At 47.7% G+C, this 13930-nt stretch overlaps 1 protein-coding gene across 2 annotated transcripts in view; it reads right to left on the bottom strand.

Moving 5' to 3' along the window:
* FAM234B (family with sequence similarity 234 member B) overlaps positions 1-13930 on the bottom strand; it is a 414455-nt gene that overhangs the window by 260762 nt on the left and 139763 nt on the right. For both annotated transcript variants that reach the window (XM_078641116.1, XM_078641119.1), the window contains exons 3-4: positions 2057-2152; positions 968-1156 (exon numbers count right to left, since the gene is read on the bottom strand). In XM_078641116.1, coding sequence (XP_078497242.1) covers positions 968-1156; positions 2057-2152 — 285 coding nt within the window. The remainder of the gene's footprint in view (positions 1-967; positions 1157-2056; positions 2153-13930) is intronic.

Below are 13930 nucleotides of genomic sequence, written 5' to 3' on the forward strand. Positions count from 1 at the left end.
AAATTCTACAATAACTACAGGAGCAATAGACTATTTATTTGCTTTAAATGTTTTAAAGGTGGCTATAGCACTAGTGTTGTATTGCCGTATGTGAATTACTGTTTATGCTATTGTACGCTTATAGGGTCTTTTAAGGCCTAATACAATTGGTATTATAATAACAATAAATACATATATAGGGGCCAATTACGATCTCGGTCGGAGAGACTCTGTCCTTAGGTCAGAGGCTTTTCGCCCGAGATAGTCTGTTTCACTTCCGACTGCCTAATTACAATTTTGGCAGCCGGAAGGGAAACCGGCCGATAATTCTGGCTGGATTCCGATGGGCTCAAGGAGCCTGTCAGCCAGTCGGAAACCGGCCTGTAATCCATTTGGACAGCACTTTACGCCATCTGGATTAATATGCTCGGTTTCAGACATGGAAAGCCCGCCAGAAAGCGAGTTTGGGGCCCCTAGCAGGGCCCTCTTCTCTTTGCGGCCTCTGGTTGTGGGCAGAGGGGGCAGTGTAGGTGCCCCCTTGTGATCCCTGCACCGTGTGGTAGGCACCCTGAGGTTCCTGCTATGCGGTGCAAGGATGAACACAACATCCGATTTCTCCAAGGGAGCTTGTGCTACAGCCGGTTTACAGCCGTAGAACATGCTCCATAGGGAAATGTGAGTATGCAATCGCACCATGTGCAGTCGCATCGTGATTAGGTGGTTGGGACTGCCAACCAGAGGTTGTTCGGACCCATATCCACAATGGTGTCCTGGGGCCGCAAATCCCCCCCCCCCCATCATAATAAGCCCCTTAGTGCTTATGAATATTAAAGAACATCTCTTAATGGGACACAAAGCACTGAGGAAACAATCAAGGCTTTTAGGAGAACACAGCCTATAGGTGCAATTTTATGCACCAGTAGAGCAAATTGCACAGTAGTACTAAACAAACGCATGCTTCAAAAACATGTCAGCTTAGATTTCTCACCTGAGGATGCACTCAGAAGACGAAGAAATTTGGACGATCCAGTCAGAAGGCAGGTTGGCTTATCATGGCTAGCCAACAAAAGCCTTCCACAGTGAATACTGTGGAGCACTTCATGAATCTGGTTGGTCCATAAAATGCTACCATTAACACCGGAGAGGGCTAGCACAGTCACTAGCGGTCTGGATGAACCTGCATCAAACGAGAAAAAAAGGTGTAAAGTGCCCATAGTGTTTAATGGTAGTAAAATGTTAATGTAAAAAAAAAAATTAAGCAGAGCCACCCAAGGAAACGGAGGATCAGAAATACTCAAGGGAAGAGGAGATTGAGCAGATGCTTCAGCCTAGCAACACAGGAATAGACACAGCCAAAGTGCAAATGCTGGAGTCTGCACTGCTTACTTCGTCAAGGTAGAAACTGCTGGCAGCATACTATTTACTACACCAGGGGAATCTGGAATCTGCTAATGATACATGGGCATTCTTGAGACTAGAGGTTATGTTATGTTATGTTAATTTCGATTTATATAGCGCCAAATCACTGACAGGTCTCTTAGCGCTTGCTTTGGGAACCCATCCTGGCTTTCCCTGCGAGATTACCCCTACTGGGCATCCCCAAGGTGAAGACCAGGCATCCCGCCGCGGGGGGGCAATAGTGGAGATTAAGCAGGCTATTGCCCAGAGCTGCAGAGTGTGAACCCATGATTCGAGTAGGCACCGAGGCGAGAATTATCGAGTCCGTGGACATTTGGGCTCAAGATCCTGCCGCGTCGGGAATTGAACCCTGATCCCGGGTCTGACCTCTGCATCAGGGTCTGCCTCCTCTAACCAGTGAGCCACACTTCTCCACGGGTCCCACTTAAATGGAGTTTGAGAAGGATCTCCATAGAGTGCATTAAAATGAGTTGCGACACACCCAAAGACAGAAGGCTCACCGCTTCCCACTTGCTTTGGAAGAGGGGCTGCTCAGCAGCATTCTACAGGAGTGGGAGGCAAGCTTTAGTGTTGCTCCTATGGTGACACAGTGGCAAGTCTGACATATGTAAATGTCATTAACATAGCAAAGACACATGTGGAAGCAGGTCTACATTACCTTGGGTGGAGTCATTCCTGAATGGGCTGAAGGATAGCAGAATATCTGGCACACCATCGTTGTTCACATCAAAAATGTGAAGGGGAGACGTCACACCTGCAAAACCATGAAAGGTTTGTTAGGTATGGTCAGTTACTGGTCTTCTCACAGAGTGTGCGAGAAGACTCTCCACCCTCTGAAACAGAAAACCCTCTACTACCACAACGATAAAATAGTAGGATTTACTCTCCTGTAAGACCACAGCTTTCGCCTCTCTTCAAGATAGCTTCCACATTACCAAACCACTACAAGAAAGCATCAGGATGCCAGACGTAGATATTTACCACATCATACGTAAATCTCCAAAGGGATCTTTACCAAACAGTAACCACTCTTCTCCTGTCGTCACTATCCAATATTCTGTCAGCACACTTCAGATCCCATCTCTTGTCCCAGTTTCTTAGTCTACAGCGTTGCCCCGCCTCTACTCATGCAAGAAAACCCTGGCTTCTTGTCTTGCACCACCCTCCTCTTGTCTCACACCAGTCTCTTGCCCTGAAGCAGCCCCCTGTTTCTAGTCCAACAGCAGCCCTCTTCCTCGTCGCAACAGTTTCTAGGAAAGTAGGAGTTCATATACCTTTTTCAGAAATGATTTGCCCTAAGCATGCAACATTGAAAAAGAATGAGTCAAAAACAGCTAGTTTTACTAGTTTAACAGATGGGTTGCCTCAATTGTTTAGACACATATGATTGTATCAATTAATCAATCAATACACTTGTAGAGCATGCTACTCACCCGTGAGGGTCTCAAGGCGCAGGGGGGAGGGGAGTGCCGCTACTGCTCGAAAAGCCATGTATTGAGGTGTTTCCTAAATGTGAGGTGGTCCTGGGTAAGACATAGGTGGGCGGGGAGGGAATTCCATGTCTTGGCCGCCAGGTAGGAGAATGACCTTCCTCCGGCGGTGGTTCTGCGGATCCGTGGGATGGTGGCGAGGGCGAGGCTGGCGGAGCGGAGTTTGCGTGTTGCAGTGTAGAATGGGAGGCGGTTGTTGAGTTATTCGGGGCCTATGTGGAGCGCTTTGAGTGCGTGGGTGAGGAGCCTGAACGTGATCCTTTTGCTGACAGGGAGCCATTGCAGGTCTCTCAGGGGGGCTGATATGTGACTGTGGCGAGGGATGTCGAGAATGAGTCGTGCGGATGCGTTCTGTATGCGTTGGAGTCTTTTCTGAAGTTTGATTGTTGTTCCCGCGTATAGGGCGTTCCGTAGTGAAGTCGGCTGGTGACGAGGGCCTGGGTGACCGTCTTTCTAGATCCGGTAGGAATCCAGCGGAAGATCTTACGGAGCATGCGCAGGGTGTTGAAGCATGAAGATGAGATGGCGTTGACTTACTTGGTCATCGTAAGAGAGGAGTCCAGGATGAATCCCAGGTTGCGTGCGTGGTCAGTGGGTGTTGGTGCGGTGCCTAGTTCTGCGGGCCACCAGGAGTCGTCCCAGGCGGATGGGGATGGTCCAAGGATGAGGACCTCCGTCTCGTCTGAGTTCAGTTTCAGACGGCTGAGTATCATCCATTCCGCAACATTTTTCATTCCTTCCTGGAGGTTGAGTTTGGCGGTGGCTGGGTCTTTGGTGAGGGAGAGTATCAGCTGGGTGTCGTCGGCATATGAGATGATGCTGAGGTTGTGTTTGCGTGCAATGGTGGCGAGGGGGCTCATGTAGATATTGAAGAGGGTTGGGCTGAGTGATGAGCCTTGGGGTACGCCACAGATGATCTCGGTGGCCGCGGAGCGGAAGGGGGGGAGGCGGACTCGCTGGGTTCTGTCGGAGAGGAAAGAGGTGATCCAGTCCAGGGCTTTGCCTTGGATCCCGGCGTTGTGGAGGTGGGTTATTAGGGTGCGATGGCAGACTGTATCAAAGGCGGCTGAGAGGTCTAGGAGAATGAGGGCGGTGGTTTCCCCGTTGTCTAGTAGTGTCCTGATGTCGTCGGTGGCTGCGATGAGGGCAATCTCGGTGCTGTGGTTGGCTCGAAATCCGGACTGGGATAGGCCGAGGGACCCATTGGCTTTGAGGAATGTGGTCAGCTGCTTATTGACGATCTTCTCGATCACGTTCGCCGGGAAGGGAAGAAGAGAGATGGGGCAGATGTTTTTGAGGTCTATGGGGTCCACTGTGGGTTTCTTCAGTAGGGCGTTGATCTCTGTGTGCTTCCAGCTCTCTGGGAAGGTGGCGGACGCGGGGGAGTTGTTTATGAGGTTCCGTAGGTGGGGAGCGATAATGGTGTTGGCTTTATTGAAAATTTGGTGAGGGCATGGGTCGGAAGGAGAGCCGGAGTGGATGGTGTTCATAGCGTGGGCGGTGTCTTCGGTGCTGATGGGAGTCCAAGCGCTGAGGGTAGTTGTAGGGGGCGTTGGTTCGGTGGCTGGGGTCGGAGTCTGGGCGCCGAAGCTGTTGTGTCTATCGGCGACCTTGCGGTGGAAGAATGTGGCGAGGGAGTTGCAGAGGTCTTGTGACGGTGTGATGCTGTTGCTGTTGGCGTTGGGATTGGAGAGCTCTTTTACGATGCTGAAGAGTTCCTTGCTGTTGTGTGTGTTGTTGTCCAGCCGTTCTTTGAAAGATGTCTTTTTGGTGGTGCGGATCAACTGGTGGTGTTTGCGGGTGGCGTTCTTGAGGGCTGTCATGTTTTCTGTCGCCTGTTCGTGGCGCCAGGTTTTCGAGGGATCTGCAGGATTTCTTTGATTCTTTGAGGTCATCAGTGAACCATGTTGTTTTCCTGTTGCCGGGCTTGCCTGAAGGGTTCTTCAGTAGTGCAAGGGCGTCGGCGCAGTTGACTATCCACTGTGTGAGGTTGCGGGCTGCGTCGTCGGTGTTCGTGGTGGTGATGGGTGGGTTCTGGCTCGGTGATGTGGATAGCTGGTCTGCAGTGATTTGGCTCCAGCATCTACGAGGGATCTGTTGCGGGCGGTGGTGGGATGAGGTCTTCTTAAAGGTGAAGTGGATGCAGCTGTGGTCAGTCCAGTGTAGTTCGGTGGAGTGGCTGCTGGCAACGTGGCTGCTGGCAGAGAAGACGGGGTCGAGTGTGTGGCCGGCGTAGTGGGTGGGGGTGTTCACCAATTGCTTGAGTCCGAGGTTGGCGAGGTTGTCGAGCAGGGTGGTGGTGTTGTTGTTGTCATTGTTGTTCTCCAGGTGGAAGTTCAGGTCCCCTAGGAGGATGTAGTCTGATGAGGCGAGGGCATGTGGGCTTATGGGCTTATGAAGTCGGCGATGGCTTCACTGAACTGTGTGCGTGGGCTCGGGGGTCTGTAGACGAGGGTTCCTCTGAGGGTGGTCTTGGGGTCGATGTGGATCTGGAAGTGTAGGTGTTCGGCGGTGGTGAGGGCATCTTCGGAGTTGGTCGTGACATCGATGGTGTTCCTGTAGATGATGGCGATTCCTCCTCCGGTTTGGTTGACGCGGTCCTTTCGGGTGCTCTTGTAGCCGTCCGGGATGTCTATGGCGATGTCGGGGGCTGAGGAGGCATTCATCCAGGTTTCTGTGAGGAAGGCGATGTCTGGTGCTATTGTGTCGAGGAGGTCCCAGAGTTCGACGGCATGCTTGTGGACGGAGCGGGTGTTGAGCAGGATGCAATTGAGTTGGTTGTTGTTGTTGCCTAGTCTGGATGGTGGGACGTGGGTTCGGACGCAGGTGAATTTGCAGGTTTGGCAGGAGAAGGGTCCGTGGGTGCGCTTCGAAGTGGCTTGGTAGCAGGCGGCTGGTCGGCCGGTGTGGAGTGCGTGGAGGGTCGTGGTGTCATATCTCAGTCGGGTTACTTGGTTTCGGCGGGGGCCAGGGGTCCCGGCGCTGGGCACGGTCCAGGCGCAGACGGGCTTGCCTTTGGTGTACCTTCAGCGTGCCAACAGATCGCCCCTGCGCGCGTCCACTGCGCGGTCTCCATAAGAAGGGCTAAGGGAGGGAGGAGCAGCTGGGAGGCGGGAGCGGGGTGGCGAATGGGGCACCAGGGGGCAGGGCCGCAGGGTGGCAGCGGTGGGAAGTGCGAGGGAGGGGAGGGGGTGGGGGGCAGGGGAGGGGAGGGCACAGGCACTAGGGGCGACGGGGACAAGAAGAGGAGACAACTACAGGAAAACCAAAGACGGCAGAAAAGGCACCGAAAACAAACGGAAACCAGATTGGGAATCACAGGTGGCACAGCGGGCAGTGGGGGCACAGAGGGACCGTGTGGCGGATGAGGGGGCGACCTACCTGGTGGCAGGGTCAAAGGTCGCTCCCTTCACCACCGTGCGACCTCCATAAGAAGGGCTAAGGGAGGGAGGAGCAGCTAAGAGGCGGGAGCGGGGTGGCGAATGGGGCACCAGGGGGGCGGGGCCACAGGGTGGCAGCGGCGGGAAGTGCGAGTGAGGGGAGCGGATGGGGGGGCGAGGGCACGGGCACTAGGGGCGACGGGGACAAGAAGAGGAGACAACTACAGGAAAAACAAAGACGGCAGAAAAGGCACAGAAAACAAACTGAAACCAGACTGGGCAATCACAGGTGGCACAGCAGGCAGCAACGGCACAGGGGGACCGTGTGGTGGCTGAGGGGGCGACCTACCTAGTGGCAGGGTCAAAGGTCGCTAAGTGCCAAGTGATTCCTCACAAAAAAGGGAGGCGCGTGAGCTGGCCTACATTTAGCTACTAAACGTCCTCCACTCTAACTCACTTCAAGAGTCCTCAAGGCAAGCCTATCACTCGATGAGTTAGGAGTATAAATTAGTCCTAAATCATCATCTGCTATTAAAAGGCAAAGAGTAAATACTGCCTCACGCAGCCCCTCACACAATATGAATATTTCAATTTGTTGCTGGGTAGGTATATATATGTAGTAAAACATCTGTCTATCTTTGACCGTAATGTTCAAACAACAGATACTAAGATCCAAGCTCCAATATTGTGTATTTTAACTACCTCATCGGCTTACTATGCTGGGTACTATAAAATTATTCAATATGATGGTCTGGCTAATATTTAAATAAGTACATTGTAGCCCACTTCATCTTTCTATTCAAACGACTTGAGTTTCACAGTGGGAAGAGGCCACTCACATTAACCTAGTGGGAAACAGCCATTACAACGCAGGTACCATTACCACGCATAACCTTTACCACGCAGGGTTTTACAATGAGTATGCATTTACAAACAATTTCCATCTAAAGGCATGAATGGTAAAAGCATAAGCATGATAAAGATTTTATAAGTAAATCTAAGTATTTTGCAAGTAAGCATTACGTATTTGAGTGGCAAGGGTAATTTTTAGGTTTAGGGTGGGTATGGGTTTTCGGACGGCATTGTTATGGATTGTGTGATTTTATGGGGGAGAGGAGAGGAGAGGAGAGGAGAGGAGAGGAGAGGAGAGGAGAGGAGAGGAGAGGAGAGGAGAGGAGAGGAGAGGAGAGGAGAGGAGAGGAGAGGAGAGAGAGAGAGAGAGAGAGAGACCAATGAAGTAATTATTCACACAGCCAATGCAAGTTCAGGAGTTTATTTCCAGCCTCCGCTCTCTGCCACCGAGGCATTAGAATACTCTTACAATCAACATTCTAAGTCAAGCTTCAGGAAGAGGAAAGAACCAAGGGAGGTGAAGGGGGGTTATGAAGTGGGCAGAACTAGTCCAATTACTTAAAATTTACAGAAACATGGGGAAGGAAAATATACAACAAACAGAAGATACAACAACCAACACAGGATCGCCAAAACGCGTCGGATCGCGGCACCCTTGACACTGCAATGAAAAAATAAAAGAAAACTTTGCTGCACAGATTACCGGATTGGTGTCCGTTTTTCTTCCTCGAAGTGCTGTTTACACGGTGCGTCAAGGGAGTGTTGGCGTGTGTATATATATGTATATATATATATATATATATATATATATATATATATATATATATATATATATATACATACACACGTATACACACACAAACACACTAAGCATATGCCTTTACTATGCAGACCTTTACCACATACTTATATTAACTTGTAAAACCTTTACCACGCATATGCGTTTACTATTCATACTTTTACGGCGAAATTCATTGCTAAGGTATGAGTGGTAAAGGCATAATCATTGTAAAAACATGCATGGTAAAGGTAATGTGTGGTAACAGCATTCGAGTTGTAACGGCTGCGTTGAAACATCATGCGTTACATTGAATGTGTGGTTCTGTCTTACATCCTAAGCTAGATATTAATTATTTTGACAAAAACAAATAAGAGGTTGTCTCGAGTAGTCCAGAACAGGGAGTCATGTCACCATTCAACGCCAGGTTGTGTCTTGAACATCTGTTTTTGAAACTTAAATTTACAATTGAAATGCATTACTGTCTGTATTCCAGAAACACAGCTTCTACTTAGGATTGTTCATTAAAAGTAACTAGTGGCTAATGTATGTGCCTAGTGCATTGCTCCTAACTAAAGTAGATAATTCACATTACCTGACCTGCAGGTCTGAATATTAGCTCAGGTTTGCAAGTACATACATACCATTTCCTTCCTCCTGTACCATTATACTTCACCATCGAATTGCCTCCACGGGTGTATTATTTTTTCCAGCAAACCACGGTCAAGGCATGTTATATTTTCATGACTGCTTATCCTTTGACCATACGCTAAATAGTAAAACATCTCACTTCAGCTGTGATTCAAAATGGAGAGCCGGGAGGAGAGGACAGAAAAGACTTCAGGTGACCCTACTTGTTTAACTTCCTTTTACCAGCCCCAAGATTTGTAATCGGAATGGAATAGTGAGAGGTAGGAGAGAAGGGCCAGGGGAGTCCCGCCATCCAAAAATGTCCCCAGTCCTCTTACGCTATTAGGACTGACATAGACACCCGTTTCCTTCAGCTCAGGACCTCTTCATAATGAGTAAACTTCATGGAATAAGATATCTATGCCTCAAGCCTGGATTATTGCTTTCATTGCTCCTTTCTACAGTATAGAAAAGAACAATCTAAGTAATAATCCAGGCTTGAGGCATAGTATCTTCATCCATGAAGTTTATTCCATGTGAAGAGGCCCCCGTACCATCAACCTGAATTCTCTACTCAGCCTGGCAGTCTTCAACTGCCGTCCCTTAGAATTCAACCATTTCCTGATTCTATATAAGGAACCAGTCCACCTACATAACACCACTAGTCAGTGTGATGAAGACAGACCGATGCAGAAATACAGCACAGTAAGGGAATAAAGTGATACCTTAATACACAAGAACATATTAAATCTACAGTTACTAACATGCCCATACCTCAGCCTACCACAGTAAGCTGTGTATGTGTGCTCAAGGGCATCAGGATTTGGTGCCGCACTTCTAATACCTATGAAGATATTTTGGGAAAGGCAAGGGTCTGCTCAGCCAAACAGTAGCCTGGACTGTTAGAATCTCTTTTTCCACCACTGTACTGTTCAATTGTTATAATATAAATTTGCCTGGTGTGACAAGGCCATTGAAGTTTCAGGGTCTAATGTGTCCCTAATGTCCCTTCTCCCAGTATGTTGGCATCACAACTCTCTCCTCTTCTGCTGCAGCGGTTTCAATATCTCATATAGGTTTGTCAAACTTCCCAGAGGATGCTGCACGAAGGCATGCTACTACACACTTGGCAGGACTCCGATACCCGCAAGCTTTAAGAAGCATTGTGGTAGTGTGGGAATGGGTCCCACACCTCAAGTTGAAAGGGCTGTGGAATTAGCTAGCAAGGGCAAATGCTTACTTGCTGATGAGGAGGAGGGTAGCTTCTAATTTTGGACATTCTTACTTGGAGTCCAACCAAGCAAGTCTTATTGTAAAATGAAAAAATGCCAGAACTGTGTGACAACAATGGATGCAAGAGAAGCAATTCAAACAGAAAGGCTGTTATGGGCAAGAGCTAAAGGAACATTAGACACAGGCAGGAACAAATTAATGTCTTCAAACATGCAGATTTATAATATTATAATATTTATAATATTAACTTAAGTGTAGACAAAAATACATGGGGTCATTTGTAGACAGAAATAGGTAACATAAAATACCAAGAAGAGAAATGTAAAACGGTGCTGCAACTAACAGAGAAAATGAGAAATAAACTTGAAGAAGAAGTAAATTATTAGCAAACAAAGGATCAGGAACACCTGTAGATTTGGCAATTGAACAAAATCTTAATTTGCACTGGCTCTTTCAGGCTGAGGAAAGTTCTTATAAGTAAAACAACAGAATAAGTATTCCAGTGAGCACTAATGAAAATATCTTAATTTTGAAGTGAGTGGGGGTTGGGTTCCTAACAATGTCAACAAGTGGGCGGGGGGTGGGGATGGGGTGGACATGGAAAACATACAATCACTTAAAAAAAAGTTACCAGGAAAAAATAGGTTTACTAAAAACTAAAGCACAAACAACGTTTTGGGAGCTAACACACAGAACAAGCATTTGCAATGCAATAGGTCTCGCAATGACATTATTTTGAGCTATTGGCATTGTAAATGTCATTTTTTTCCCTTTGTGAAGCATTAATCAAATGGTGTAATGTAAAATGGCAATAGCTCACTTTGTTGTAATTGCACTAGTTGGGTACAGCCCCCCCATCTACCACACATTGAAACAGTTATGCATTACACGTTGTACAGCTATAAAATAGAAGCCTTGTCAATCATAATGCCCATGCGATCTGCTTCCTACGAGATTTGGAAACTGACATTGTCTTTATTGTATATATAAATATATTGTGTATAATTGTGTCTGTGTATCTTCTGTTCTTGGGCGTGTATGATTTTTTGTGTGTGTTCTATACTTGTTTCTATGCGTGTTTTAATATGTGTGAGTGCCTTTGCTTTGTGTGTTATTAAGTATGTATTTATCTGTGTGTCTATGTGTTCACGCTGCCTGCAAACGAGTGAAGGTAGGGTGCCGGCCAGGGGACTCCCATCCACCCCTCCCTCCCATGTCCGAACAGGCTGTGTGCTGCGGTGAAGTCCCTGCACTGCAGGATATTGAGCCACACCTTCCGGAGTCTGGGGCCAGGATCCTGCCTGGCAGCTGCCCTCTGTTAGTTCGTCCAGGCTCTTTGGTGGGTCCAGAGCCGGCGCATGTTATTGGCCCTTGCAGCCTATTGCAGCTCCCAGGTGCCAAGTGCGCGCCAGCAAGGCTACCTCCCTTCTGCTCTGTCTGACAATGGTTGCGAGCAGCGAATTCCTGCACTGAGCGAGGCAGGGACACCGGTCTTTGCCATCAGTTCTTCAGCCTTATGGTGAGGGCATTGGAGACTACCTGCACAGCCCTCCATTCCTGTCCAAGTGGCTCCGCTGTGATGCAGGCACAAGCTAGAGCCCCGTGATTGATTGAAAGGAGGGGGTGGGAGAGCAGTGGGGTGGAGGACGAGAAAGAAAGCAAAACCAGCGTGGAGCTAATGAAAGGGCGCACGCTGATTGAAATACCTCATACAGCAGCACAACCTCCCCCACCACCCTTCTGTGACCGAGGGGGGAGTGAAAGCAGACTGTTGAGGTGCATAGGAATCACACAAAATTAAAGCAAAAACAAGTTGCACTGTTTTTGGGATCCCATCGGTATAATTGATACCAGATGCACGCCCCCGTAGCAGGCCATCACATGCTTACTTTAAAACACCGAAGGAAGCGATTATGGCCTTCCAGCCAAAGCTGCCAATTTTAAAGAGAAGGAACCCGCTTCAAGCCTGGGTGGCGATCCACATCAGCGATTATGGACAAAGCACTTAATCTCCCTGTGCCAATCCAAAAACAAGCTGTCGGAAACATGATCCGGCAGTACACGCCTCCTAAAGATAACAAAATTGCTTCACGACCGCCGAAAAGCAGACTATCCAGTCCGGATGGGCCGGACGAAAAGGGCGGAAACCAAAAAGCCTCAGTTTCAATCGGAGGCCACCGTTTTACATAACCAATGACGCAAGCCAATGAAAATGAGGGGAGGGGCTTCAAGTCCTCTTCTGAAATCTACTCATCCACAATGTAACTCGCAGAGCGAGCAGCGCATGCGCACTGCAACGCTAGGTGAGACCTAAAATCCTGGAGGAAGCATACAAATGTAATTTGTGTGGGCAGCACGTTCTGAAAGAGACTGGTCCTAACAGATGAAGATAACCTTATGGTGACTCTTACTTTCAGTTTAGGTTTAACTTTCTGTATATCCTACTGGCACTGCATACCCAGTCATATGTCAAATACACTGGGAAAGAGTCGGACACCCTCAACCTGCCGGACAAAATCCCTTCTTTTGGGGCAGGTGTTCACTCCAATGGGGTATGGACGCTTGATTTCCCCATTAAATAACAGTTCAACAAAGCGTAGGAGTGTTTTCACATCAGAAATCAGTTAAACTCATGCCAGTATATTCTTATCTCCACTTTTATTATTAGAATATTAGATCCATATCCAAGAACAGCCAACACGTGTTTCACCCACTTGGGCCTATGAAGCCTGGGGTTTTCTCAAACCTTCCAATTTTACACAGATTAATCTGTTTATGTCCTGAGTCATTGTTGTATCACAGTTGTATATATATCTGTCTCATTGGAATAAATCTCTGATTTGGCTGGCATTGTGAAACGCGTGTTGGCTGTTCTTGGATATGGATCCAATATTCTGGAAATAAAGGTGGAGATATGAACATACTGGCATGAATTTGACTGATTTCTGATGGGAAACGGCTCCTACGCTGTTACCCAGTCATGTGTGGCGCTCCGGTCTTCGCTCTGTGTATGTGTGCCCTCACTAATTAAAACAAAAGAGAACAGATTGGGTTGCTCTCTGCACAAAGAACTGTATGCTTGACCTTGGGGTAAGGAAGTTGCTGAGCAGAAAGTGAATAGTCCAGGAACCTCATTCATTCCACCACCAAGACCATAAACCCTTGTCTGTCCATGTGCCAGCTATTATATTTTGACACTTTGGACCTTTAACCAGGCCCAGAAAAAGACACTGACCTCCTTTTTAATTAGAAGATCTTGCCTGCTGCTACAACAACATGCAGCACTATTGGATGGTCAAAGCTAAATTATTGAGTGCCATCAAAGCAGTAGTGACGGGACTATCTCATCTCCTCCAGCTTGTGAAGAGCTTCCAGCCATCCAATGTTAGTGGGTCCTTTCTATGGAAACCCCCACAGGAGCCTGAGGAAGAGGGCAGTTTATGGTGCACCCTGTGTCCCATCTATTTCCAACATGGCAGAAAGCCCAGGGGTGCAGATCATCGTCATCGGTCGGTGAACACATCACGCCTGTGAAGATCCAACTTAAGGTGGGAATCCATAGTGTGCTCCTTTCACAGAATAATCCTTAACAGGCCGCAGAGTTCCACAATCTCTGCAAATAAAGCATTCACTTCCAAAGGAAGCGCAAAGTCCATGTCGTTCCCCAAGCCGTTCTTTTGCTGTAGGGCTACTTTGACTCCATACCCGACTCAAACGATTATCAGCCAATTATGAACCCTACATATGACGACATGAGCATTTTAAAATGCATCCCTCTCTTTTTCTAACCCAGATTCTTCTGCTGGTGAATCTAGACTCCATCGCTGTGACATTATGAACAGGTTTATCAATATAAACTCTAAACAGCCGAGGATTTTGAAAAGCAGGGGGTGGGGCCCTCCAAATACATTAACCTCTACGCTGTTGAAATTTAGCTATGGAAATGATGAATTCTGCAATTCCGAAAAACTAAAGCAAACAAATGTGTGATTACGTTTGCGGACTATGGCAGCTTTAAGGAGTTGCAATGTACTCTATCTGATCTTATACATGTATTATGAAAATGAGACGTGCACTGCTAGGTGGTACAATCTTAAATCCCCATGTATCAAAAGAGTTTGTGTAAAAATGTACTGTGAAGCCCCACTATTCCTTAAAAGTCTATAAAC

This window comes from Lissotriton helveticus, chromosome 1_1, assembly GCF_964261635.1.
Source record: "Lissotriton helveticus chromosome 1_1, aLisHel1.1, whole genome shotgun sequence".
Taxonomy (NCBI): domain Eukaryota; kingdom Metazoa; phylum Chordata; class Amphibia; order Caudata; family Salamandridae; genus Lissotriton; species Lissotriton helveticus.